At 41.3% G+C, this 12,803-nt stretch overlaps 1 protein-coding gene across 1 annotated transcript in view; it reads right to left on the bottom strand.

Annotated features, from left to right (window-relative positions):
* ZNF713 (zinc finger protein 713) overlaps window positions 1-12,803 on the bottom strand; it is a 63,528-nt gene that overhangs the window by 1,015 nt on the left and 49,710 nt on the right. The window contains exon 7 of the mRNA XM_069486671.1: window positions 12,028-12,102. Within this exon, the coding sequence (XP_069342772.1) occupies window positions 12,028-12,102 (75 nt within the window). The remainder of the gene's footprint in view (window positions 1-12,027; window positions 12,103-12,803) is intronic.

Genomic DNA, 12,803 nt, shown 5'->3' with positions numbered 1-12,803 from the left:
GGAACCTTGAGAAAGGAATGTCTAACTTTGGGGAGAGAGGAAGTTTGATCAATCAATGCCAATCAACACCAGCCCTCCCCCCCCCTCAGCTCCCCATGGCTCAGAAACGCTGGTTGAATAAGGTGGTAATTATAGCAATCAAAATGTGGATGAGAATCTGGTCTTAGACCAAAGATAGCTAAACTATCATACTGGCATGTGGTTGACTACTTCTTGCAGCTTTTTAGTGAGGTCTTGCAAAAAACAGACAAGCTTTGGTCACAGGTGGCCGATCTGAAAAGGCAGAGAAGGAAGAACATTCAGGTTGGCCAAGAGAGGCCCTTTCTGCCTGGGGCCAGCAATCCAAGACCGTTAAATCAGATGATCCTGTGTCTTAAATTTTGAAAAGACTAATTCTTTGCCCAAGCAAATTTGGGGGAGTAAAGGGACGAAGGCTGGAAGCAAAGTAGGAGAGAGAAGACATTGGGACCTAGGAGAAAAGCCTTATTACTATTCCCTCTTATGCACTTAAATTTATATGCTCCTGACCAGACAAAGGTCATAGTTAAACAATTCCTTGAGACTTCGTGGGGAAGGGACAGATTGGCAATGTGTCCTCTCTCTGGGATTGTGCTTTATGTTTCCCAGAGACAAAGGCCAAGATGGAGGCTGAGATAGAAAGTGGAGCACAGCCCGGAGGCCTATAGCTACAAGTCATTAACACCCTGTCTGAATTCCAGATTCAAGGGCATGAACAATAACCTCCTGGCCTTTGCTTACTAGCTCATGCAATTGGTTGAATACAAATAGTGGAAAGACTATTATGATATGTCAACCTGAAATAATCAAAAAGGTCAGAATCCAGTTTTAAAGAGTTTACTCAAGCAAAAAACTGAGAACGGCCATTCAGGGACACACAAATTCCAGAGAAATGGGATCAGTGCTCCAAAGTTTAAACATTAAATTCTTGCTTATAGGAATCCGAAGACAGAGAAATTTAATAGGGTTACAACATCTTCTATACAAGGCTGATTTAAGAGTTACAACAAATTAGTGACAGTTTGTTTTCTTTTCTTTATGGTTGGTTTTCATTTCCTTTCCAAGAGTATATTTAATATTCCATCTTAAGCCAAGAAGTCTTTGTGTGACAAAGGTAAGAGGGAGATTACTCTATAATGAAGATCAACGATGGAGAGGGAAGGGGTCTTCCCTGGCACCCTTCAGTCATTTACAACATTTTACAAAACAATGCAGGTAAGGAGGAAGGCCAGTCTATAATCAGAGGAAAAAAGGTTACAGCTGCCTGTCATTTGACTCAGGCCTCATAATCATATTCCTTTAAGGATCAAAATCTTTAGAGTTCCAACAGCTGAGATTTTGAATTACTTATTTTCACAGTTTCTAATGGAGTTGTATAGTCAGGAAACTGCAATTCCTCCACAGTAGGAAGTGGACTGGTTAAGAGGCATAGGTCCAGTATTGCTCACTACGCTTTTCAGATGTGACCATGGAGGGTAGTAGATGAGAAAGATTCTGAAGGTTCTGCAGGCTGTATAAGAAGCATGGTGCTAGCATCTACTTCTGGTGAAGGCTTTGGGGAGCTTCCACTCATGATGGACAGTGAAAGGGAGCAAGAATCACATGGTGAGAGGAAAGGAGAGAGAGAGAGAGAGGAGGGGTATCAAGCTCTTTTAATCAACCAGTTCTGGCATGAACTAATAGAGTGAGGAATCACTCATTACCAGGGAGACAGCACCAAGCCATTCATGAGAGATCTGCCCCCATGACCTAAACACCTCCCAGGAGGCCCCTCCTCTAACATTGGGGATAGAATTTTAACATGAGATTTAGAGGGCACAAATATCCTAACTATATCAATAAGTAAATGAGAAGATGTGGAGAGGGCCTCCTTGGGCATAGAAAGCCCAGATGAAGGGAAAAAACAATACTTCAATCATTTGATGGCATTTCAGAAGGACAAAGAAAACTGCCCTTCATGGGGGACTTGGTCATTTCTGAATGTATCTGAGAAGAACAGAGTCACAAGAGGCCCAGCTGGGGAAGAAAAGCGCCCTGAAGAACGAAAGGTCTTGCCTTAGAGCTCGAAGATTGGCAGGCAGAGAAGTTTCACAATATACAGTTATGCACATTACATACAATTACAAAGGCATACAGCTCCTATGGATTTGTGAATCCTTTACCAGAGAAGGCTCCCTGGATCCTTCAGAAGAAACAGGAAATACCATTAAGTGGTGGGGTCAGCATGACACTTTGTGACTTTGATAGGACAATGCAGAATTATTGGCATATGCCTGTGTTCCACCAGCAGTCCACTCTCTTAATAACTTCTAAAGCCCTTAATCCAGGTCACTGTCCGGAGGGGAGGGAAGCCACCAAAGGAAGCGAGAAAAGAGAGAGTAAAACTTTTGTTTGGAAATCACTTTGTACAATATAGGATACTTCATCCTGCTTACTGAATAACACACTAGAAATAAAAATATCTTGTTCTTATTATTTCTTTGGAAACTAAAAAGGTATTTGTAAGAGACTGTTCAGCTGGTTGAAAAACATACAGGAAATACAAGTCTACAGAACTTGTAGGGTTTTTTTTTTTTTTTTTCATTTTCATCTAGTGTATGTAAGAGACTCCAATTCGCTTTCTGAATAATATACCAGAAAAAAAAATCTCCGGTTCTTACAATTATTCCTACAATTTAGCTGATTCACGTAAGAGACACCACATACTTTACAGTATAACATACTGGAAAAAGAGACTTCTAGTTATTGTAGTTTCTTATGGAACTGCTTGTAAGGGAATCTGGTTAGACTGCAGAGAAAATGACAAGAGCTAGAGACTTTCAACTTTCACTAAAAATATGTAATTCATCAAATTCAATAGTCTTATCAATGCACAAGTGATTCTCAACAAGAAAACTACAAGTTTTTGCAAGAAACTACAGGCACTGCAGGCTAGTGGACCCTGGACAAATCAGTTATAAAGTGACTTTTATTAATTGATATAATAATTCTTGAGGAGGCCTTTATCCTTGGCGGGGGGCGGGCTGACACTTTTTCTAGGTAAAGAAAAACTATTATTCTTTCTATATTTATAACACTTCTGGCACCAAATGTGTGAATCACAATTCTCTAATTCTCTATGGACACCAACTGGGTGTCCTACAATTTAATTCAATTCTGGCACTAACTACCCAGAGTTATTGCAAACCTCACAGGTTAAGGACTTGGTTTCACAAGACTGCCCTTTATTTCAAATCCCATTCACAAGTATTGGGTCCCCAGGTTACCCACACTTCTGTCCAACCTGGCTACAAATTGGGAGTTCCTATAATCCTCTCCTCAGATTTGATAATTCACTATAGTAACTCATAGAACTCAAGAAAACACTTTAATTACTATTACCAGTTTATTATAAACAATATTATAAAGGATACAGATGAACAGCCAGATGAAGACTACATTGGGTGAGGTCCAGAAGGGTCCCAAGTACAGGAGCTTCTGTCCCCAGAGTGTTTGGGTTGTGACATCTTCCCAGCAGGTGGATGTGTTCACCAACCCAGGGGCTCTCTGAGCTCTGTTGTTTAGGGTTTTCGTGGGGACCTCGTTGCATAGGCATGGTTGATTGAATCATTGACCACCGGTTATTAAGCCAGTCTCTAGCTCCTCTACCTCCCAGAGGTGGGGGGTGGGGCTGCAAGTTCCAACCTTCTAATCACAGGGTTGGTTCCTCTGGCAGCCAACTCCCATCTTTCAAGTCACCTCATTAGCATAAACTCAGGTATGGTAGAAAGGCGTTTATTATGAATAACACAATATGGTCTTCTCTCCCTATCACTCAGGAAATTCCAAGTGCTTTAGGAACTCTGTGCCAGGAGCCAGGATCAAGCCCAAATATATGTTTCACATCATATTATAACATCACACCAGGTATTTCCCTCCAATGACCGGTCCCATAGGATCTCACTATTTGCCTCCTGTGCAGCAGCACACCATGTTTTCCACCTCCCTTAATCTACTCACTATTTTCCAAACAAATCCTACACTCTAGACAGAATAATGGGCCTCCAAAGGTGTCTGCATTGGAACCTGTGAATATATTACCTTATATGGCAAAAGAGACTCTGCAGATGTTTTAAAGTTAAGGATCTTAGGCCGGGCGAGGTGGCTCACACCTGTAATCCTAGCACTCTGGGAGGCCGAGGCGGGTGGATCGCTCAAGGTCAGGAATTCGAGACCAGCCTGAGCAAGAGCGAGACCCCATCTCTACTAAAAATAGAAAGAAATAATCTGGCCAACTAAAATATATATATAGAAAAAAAAATTAGCTGGGCATGGTGGTGCATGCCTGTAGTCCCAGCTACTTGGGAGGCTGAGGCAGTAGGATCGCTTAAGCCCAGGAGTTTGAGGTTGCTGTGAGCTAGGCTGACGCCACGGCACTCACTCTAGCCTGGGCAACAAAGCGAGACTCTGTCTCAAAAAAAAAAAATAAATAAATGAATAAAAATAATAAATAAAGTTAAGGATCTTGAGATGGGGACATCAATTCTTATCCTGGATTTTCCAGTTGGGTCCAATGTAATCTCAAGGTTCTTATAGGAGGAAGGCAAGAGGATTAAAGTCAGAAAAAGGAGGTGTGATGATTGAAGCAGAGGTTGGAGGGATGCCATTTGAAGGCGGAGGAAGAGGCCAGGAGGAAGGAATGAAGGCAGCCTCTACAAGCTGCAAAAGGCCAGGAAATAGATTCCCCCCTGGAGCCTTCTGACCTCTAGAAGTGTAAGATACTATATTTGTATTGTTTAAATCCACTAAGTTTGTGGTGGGTGATTTGGTACAGCAGCAATAGTAAACTAATACACCCTCTTTGTTCACTATTCCTTGAACTGCCTTTTATCCATTGCATGCCAAAATACTACCCACTCATCCTTAAGAATCTGGTTCAGATAACACTTCTTTCAGAAAACCCTTTCCAAAGCTTCTAGTCAGAAAGAACAGTTCACTTGTGCTCCAAGAATACTTTGCTTGCAGTTGTTACGGCTTACATCCTGTACTGCCTGTTTTTCCCTGTAGTTTAAGTGCACATCTGCTTCCCCAGCCACACTGTATGTTGTCGGAAGGGAGAAGGACCTAAAGCCCATTCATTTTGATTTCCCACAGCATCTATCCTAGTGCTTTGTACAGACTGGATACACAAAAAATATTAGTGTATAAGTGATTGGTTACATACAAGAAGCTTTTCTATAAATGGTGAACTCTCCCCATGATGGGTGTATTCTTGTACTGCAGTGTTGAGTGGAGTTGAAGCAGTCTAGAACAGTGCAAGACACTGAAATCTCACAGCTTTGGGTTCACATCATTACCGGCTGCACCCTGAATCCCTCAGTTCTTGCCTGCCCCAAAGAATGAGAGCTGGTGACAAAGCAAGGACAGAAAAGGACTTCATTGAGGGCTGAAAAGAAGCAAAAGTATTCGTGCAGTGTGGGAGGGGGCCTTGTCCGCCTAGACCCTGGTTCAGTGCTATCTGGGTCTCTGGGCTTTCACTTTCCACCAAGTGAGGAAGGGCCGTATTATTTGAATTGTCAAATGGAGTGTTTGCCTCTGCCCTAGTGATGGGAAGGCGAGATTTTATCCTTTTATGGCCTTGTTCAGAAATGTCAAGCTGTTCATCCCCCGCTGGGGGTGGGGAATCACAATGCTAATGACATGGTAATTCCCCCAAGGTCACCTTGAGTGGGGCTGGGGTGGGGTAGGCTGTACTGCGCAGGCGCATCAAGAGAGTTGGGGAAAGTCCCCACTGGAGTTAAGTGATATCTCATTGTGGTTTTGATTTGCATTTCCCTGATGATTAGAGATGTTGAGGACTTTTTCATATGTTTGCTGGCCATTATTCTGTCTTCTTTTGCAATGTTTGTGTTCATGTCCTCTGCCCACTTTTTAATGAGGTTGTTTGATTTTTTTCTTGTTGATTTTCCTACGTTCTATATAGATTCTAGTTATCAGCCCTTTATTGGCTGTGTCGCATGCAAATATTTTCTCCCATTCTGTAGGTTGTCTATTCACTCTAATGATAGTTTCCTTGGCAGTGCAGAAGCTTTTTAATTTGATCAGGTCCCATTTATTTATTTTTGTTGCTGCTGTGATTGCTCTGGGGGCCTTCTTCATAAATTCTTTGCCTAGGCTGATGTCTGTAAGAGATTTCCCAACATTTTCTTCTAGAATTCTTATTGTTTCATGTCTTAGATTTAAGTCTGTTATCCACCATGAGTTGATTTTTGTGAGAGGTGAGAGGTGCACATCCAGTTTCAATCTTCTGTACATGGCTACCCAATTTTCCCAGCACCATTCATTGAATAGGGTTCTTTTCCCTAATGTATATTTTTGTCTGCTTTGTCAAAGATTAGATGACAATATGAGGACAGTTTTACATCTGGGTTCTCAGTCTTGTTACAAAGGTCTATATCTCTGTTCTTGTGCTAGTACCATGCTATTTTGGTTACTATAGCCTTGTAGTATAGTTTGAAGTCTGGTAGAGTGATGCTTCCCATTTTGTTCTTTTTGCTTAAGATTGCTTTGGCTACACGAGTTTTGTCTGGTTCCATACAAAGCACAGAATTGTTTTTTCTAGATCTGTGAAAAATGGTTGGTATTTTGATAGGGATTGCATTGATTCTGTAGATCACTTTAGGTAGTATAGATACTTTAACAATATTGATTCTGCCAATCCATGAGCATTGTAGGGTTTTCGATCTGTTTACGTCCTCTGTGATTTCCTTCTTCAGTGTTTTATAGTTATCCCTGTAGAGGTCTTTCATCTCTCTGGTTAAATATATTCCTAGGTATTTTATTTTCTTTGTTGCTATTATGAAAGGTATTGAGTCTTTGAGTTGATTCTAAGCTTGACTTTTGATGCCATATAGGAATGCTACCAATTTGTGTACATTGATTTTGTAACCTGAGACTTTGCTGAATTTATTTATCAATTCCAGGAATCTCTTGGTGGAATCTTGGGGGTTTTGTAGATATAATATGATATCATCAACAAAGAACACTAGTATGATCTCTTCTTTCCTCATTTGGATACTCTTGATTTCCTTCTCTTGCCTGCTTGCTCTGGCTAGGATATCCAGCACTATGTTGAACAGAAGTGGTGACAATGCGCAACTTTGTCTGTTTCCAGTTCTAAGTGTGAATGCTCTCAAATTTTCCCTGTTCAGTATGATGTTGGCTGTGGGTTTGTCATATATGGCTTTTATAATTTTGAGGTATGTTCCATCTATGCCTATTTTGTTAAGAGTTCTTATCATAAAATGTTGCTGAATTTTGTCAAATGCTTTTTCTGTTTCTATTGAGAGGATCATATGGTCTTTGTTTTTGCTTCTATTTATGTGGTGAATCACACTTATAGATTTGCATATGTTGCATATGTTGAACCATCTTTTCATTTCTGGGAAGAAGCCCACCTGATCATGGTGGATTATTTTTCTGAAGTGCAGCTGAATTTGGTTTGCTAGCATTTTATTGAGAATTTTTGCATTTATATTCATAAAGGATTTTGGTCTGTAGTTTTCTTTTTTGTTGTTGTCCTTTCCTGGCCTTGGTATCAAGGTGATATTGGCTTCATAGAATGAGTTGGGGAGGTTATCCTTCTTCTCAATGTTATGAAATAATTTCTGCATATATGTACCCAATCTTCTTTGTAGGTCTGGTAAAATTTGGCTGTGAAACCACCTGGTCTGAGACTTTTTTTCTTGGAAGATTTTTTATTGCTGCTTCAATTTTGTTACTTGATATTGGCCTCTTCAGGAGTTCTTTGTCTTCCTACTTGAGCCTAGGGAGGTTGTGTGTTTCCAGGAATTTGTCCATTTCCTCAACATTTTCAAGCTTATGTGTATAGAGATTTTTATAGTATTCTGAGATGACATTTTGTATTTGTGTGGTATCAGTGGTAATATCTCCTTATTCATTTCTGATTGAGCTTATTAGGGTTCTTTCTTTTCTGTCTCTGGTTAATCTAGTGAGGGGCCTGCCAATTTTGTTTATCTTTTCAAAGAATCAACTTTTTATTAATTTTCTGTATAATTCTTTTTTTTTTTTTTTTTTTTTTTTTTTTTTTTGAGACAGAGTCTCACTCTGTTGCCCAGGCTAGAGTGAGTGCCATGGCGTCAGCCTAGCTCACACCAACCTCAAACTCCTGAGCTCAAGGGATCCTCCTGTCTCAGCCTCCCGAGTAGCTGGGACTACAGGCATGCACCACCATGCCTGGCTAATTTTTTCTATATATATTTTTAGCTGTCCATATAATTTCTTTCTATTTTTAGTAGAGATGGGGTCTCGCTCTTGCTCAGGCTGGTCTCGAACTCCTGAAGCTCAAACGATCCGCCCACCTCGGCCTCCCAGAGTGCTAGGATTACAGGCGTGAGCCACCACGCCTGGCCTGTATAATTCTTTTGGAATCAATTTAATTTAATTCTGCTTTATCTTGGTCATTTCTTTTCCTGTGCTGGGTTTGAGATTGGTCTGTTCTTCCTTTTCCAATTCCTTGAGATGATTCATTAGATTACTGATTTGTGATCTTTCTGTCTTTTCGATATAGAGATTTTAAGGCTAGGAATTTCCCTCTTAGGACTGCTTTTGCAGAATCCCACAGATTTTGGTAACTCATGTCCCCTTTGTCATTTAGTTTGAAGAATCTTTTGATTTCAATCTTAATTTCCTTCTTGACCTTGAATCATTCAGCAGTAGGTTTTTTAATTTTCATGACTTTGGATAGAGTTCAGTGTTACCATTGGCATTGATTTCTAATTTTATTCTACTGTGGTCTGAGAGGAAACATGGTAAAATTTCTATTTTCAAATTTACTGAGACATGTTTTGTGGCCTAGGATGTGACCAATCTGAGAGAATGTTCTGTGAGCTGATGAGAAGAATGTATATTCAATAGTTTGGGGGTAAAATGTTCTATAAATGTTTGTTAGGCCCATTTGTTCTAAAGTCCTGTTTACGTTCATTGTTTCTTTGTTTATTTTCTATTTGGAGGATCTGTCCCATTCTGTCAGTGGGATGCTGAAGTCCCCAGCTCTTACAGTGCTGGTGTTTATCATTTTGTTTAGATCAAGTAGGATTTGCTTTATGAATATGGGTACACCTGTGTTAGGTGCATGGATATTTAGGACTTTTATGTCTTCTTGTTGAATTTTCCCTTCACCATTACATAATGGCAATATTTGACTTTCTTTACTTTTGTTGATTTGAAGTCTGTGTTATCTGATATGAAAATCACTACATCAGTTTTGTTTTGGTTTCCATTTGCATGGAGTACTTTTTCCATCCCTTCACCTTGAGTCTGAATGAGTCTTTGTGGGTTACAAGAGTTTCCTGGAGATAGCAGATACTTGGCTTGTATTTTTTTTTTATCCATTTAGCCAGCCTATGTCTCTTCATTGGGGAGTTCAAGCCATTCACATTTATTGAAAGAATTGATAAGTGGGGTGGATTTCTGTTCATCCTGTTGTGTAGTACTTTACTACTTTGTTTTACCCCTTGAGCCATTGTGGTATCTGGGCTCTGAACTTTAGCTTTTGAATGGTATTACACTGATGGGTGTCTATTGTGCTTATCAGTGTATAATGCAGATCTGAGCACTTCCTGCAGGGTAGGTCTGGACTTGATAAATTCCCTCAGCACTTGCTTGTCTGAGAAGGTCTTTATTTCTCTCTTCTATAAAAAATACACTTTTGCAAAATACCAAATTCTAGGCTGGCCATTACTCTGTTTGAGAAGACTGAGAATGGGGCCTCAGTCCCTTCTGCCTTGTAAGGTCTCAGTTGAGAAGTCTGCAGTTAGTCTGATGGGTTTTCCTTTGTTAGTTACCTGATGCTTTCGCCTTATGGTTCATAGGAGTTCTTCTTTCATGTTAACTTTGACCAGTCTGATGACTACATGTCATGGTGATTGCCTGTTGGCAATGAACCTCCCAGGAGTCCATTGTGCTTCTAGTACCTGGATGTCCAGATTTCTGGCAAGACCTGGGAAATTTTCTTCAAGTATTCCCTCGAATAGGTTTTCCAGCCCTTGTGTATTTTCTTCTTCACTCTCAGGGATGCTTGTGATTCTTAAGTTAGGGCTCCTCCCCCAAAAATCCCATATTTCTTGCAGGCTTTGTTCATTCCTCTCATTTCTCTGTTTTTCTCTTTGTCTGACCTGCTTAATTCAAAGATGTTGTCATCTAGCTCTGAGATTTCTTTTTTTTCCCTGCTTTATCTAGCCTAATCTTAAGGCTTTCCATTGTGTTTTGTATTTCTTTGAATGATTTTTTACATTTCCAGAAGCTCTGTTTGACTTTTTAACATAATTCGAGTTCTTTAGTGAGTTTTTATTTCCTGCATTGTTTTTGTGGTTTCTTTGTGTTGGGTTCTATTTTCTCTTATATTTCATTGAGCTTCCTTAGAATCCCTATTCAAAATTCTTTATCAGTCATTTCAATATTCTCATTTTGGTTGGTTTCCATTGGTATAGAGTTATTGGTTTTTGGGGGGTGTCCTTTCACTCTGATTTTTCATGTGTCTAGAGGTCTTTTGCTGATTCCTTCTTATCTGGGGCAGCTTTTGCTTCTTATTTTTGGATTTTCTTTTGATTAGATAATGGCATGCCGAGTTTAGTCTCTGAGACAATGGGTGGTGCTTGTGGGTGAGACTCAACTACCCCCTATATGATTGAGTCAGTAAATGCTGTAAAGAGTGTGGAAATTGACTTCCCTGTCAGTAGGTGGTGCTTGCTGGAAGGATCAAGCTGCAATGTTATTTTTGGGTCCTCTGTCCAGCTCTAGTCCCTCCAGAGAAGCACTTGATTGCCCCAGGTGGTGGGTGAGGCCCTTGAACTTCAGATGTGTTCTTATTCTCCGCCTCAGCAGAGGCAGGTTTGGGAGTGTGGCTGGGCAGGGGTAGGTGGGTGACCTTGCCCTCAGGCTCCACCAAAGCCAGCAAGGTATCTGTTTCAGTAGAGGTCATAGGTCTGCTCCCAGCTTCTAGGCAAAGCCACTAGGGAGGGGCTGTAGTGGCCTCACCCAATCACAAATCTCCCTTCCTTGCCCCCAAGCAATGTGAGTGAGACCCAGAAGTATGGGATCTGGCCTGTGTGCCTGTCCCTGGGTCCCCAAAGAGCAATCCCTGACCATGCTAGGGAGAAGTGCACTGGTCCTGAGTTGCGCATGGGGTGCTGAAGCAGTTTTGTTGTCCCTCTGCCTCAGGGCATGCCCAGCTTTGATGGAGTGGCCAGCAAGTGGCACCAGGTGGGGCCAGTGGGCAGGGAGCTCACAATCCAAACACCCCTCAATTCGCTGCAGAACTCCTAGAGGAAATGTCTGAGCCCCATTCTGTGTGAAAGCCTCAGTGTGGTGGCTCTATTGTCTCTTTTGGCAGCTGCAGGTGGGGGAAGGGAAGGGGAGAAAAAGAGTCTGGAAAGGTTTGAGCCCCACTCTCTGTGGAAGCTACAGTGTGGTAGATGCACCAACAACAAGGAGAAGCAGTTCCTGTGAGACCTGGCTCAATCATCTCTCAGCAGCCATGGGCAGGGAAGGGGAAGAGGAGGAAGAGTCTGAGTGGGAGAAATCTAGCACTGTGGTTATTTCTGTCCCTCTGTATAGAAGACAGCCCACCCAGAATGTCCAGGCTCTGGGTTCATGCAGCTCCCACAGGACCCATTGGCCCACTGTGGCCCCCCGCAGTCTGGACCAGAGTTGGGAAATGTTTGTGTGGGAATGAGTGAGATGAAAACCGAGGGGCTGAGGCCTTCTGGGGAGGACAAAAGTGCACAGTGGGTGGAAAAGCAATATGGCATCTGCCATCTCAGATCAGGTCTGTGGTGATGGGGAGTGACCCCAAGGGTGCTGGCTGCCTGGTGCTTTGTCCTCAAGAAACTCCCAGTTCACTGGTGGCAGTAGCCTTTGGGCTTGTGAGGGGAGAAGAGCTCTCCAGTAGCGTGGGAGCCCACTGGCTGCCAGAGATGTGGGGGAGGGAGAAGTAAGTGCTCCACTTACCCTTCTTGCTGGACTCCAAGCCTCTCGGGGGTTGATCTCTGCCAATATCCTGCTCTTCATGTTCTGCTCCTAATTCTGGGAGCAGAGCCCAAATGGATGAAAAAGCCAGTGATGCCAAGTCTTCTTGGGTGAAGAAGTCACCACACAAAGGAACTCAGAGCTTCTTTCTCTCACTAGAAATTTTTCCTGACTTTTTGATTATGGCTATCCTAGTGGATTTAAAGTGGTATCTCACTGCGGTTTTTATTTGCATTTCCTCAATGGTTAATGATGTTAAACAGCTTCAGCTTTTCATGTGTTTATTGGACATTTTTATGTCTTTGGACAAATGTTTATTCAGATCTTTTGCACATTTTCCAATTGGGTTGTCTTTTTATTGTTGAATTGTAGTAGTTCTTTACATATTCTAGATACAAGTTACTTATCAGATCTATGATTTGCAAATATTTTTTTCCCATCTGTGGCTCGTCTTTTTACTTTCTTGATGGTATGTCCTCTGAAGCGCAAAAGTTTTTAATTCTGATGAAGTCCAATTTGCCTATTTTTTTTTTTTTTTTTTTTTTTTGCTTGTGGTTTTGGTGTCATAGCTAAGAAGGCTTTGCCTGATCCAAGGTCATGAAGATTTAATCCTATGTTTTCTCCTAAAAGCTTTATAGTTTTAGCTCTTACCTTTTGGTCTGTGACCCATTTTGAATTAATTTTTGTGTATGGTATAAGAAAGAGGTCTAACTTCATTCTTTTCCATGTGGATATCCAGTTGTTTCAACATCATTTGT

This window comes from Eulemur rufifrons, chromosome 14, assembly GCF_041146395.1.
Source record: "Eulemur rufifrons isolate Redbay chromosome 14, OSU_ERuf_1, whole genome shotgun sequence".
In the NCBI taxonomy this organism is placed as follows: domain Eukaryota; kingdom Metazoa; phylum Chordata; class Mammalia; order Primates; family Lemuridae; genus Eulemur; species Eulemur rufifrons.
The sequence above is the reverse complement of the archived record's forward strand: the minus strand, read 5'-3'. Positions and strand labels throughout refer to the sequence as shown.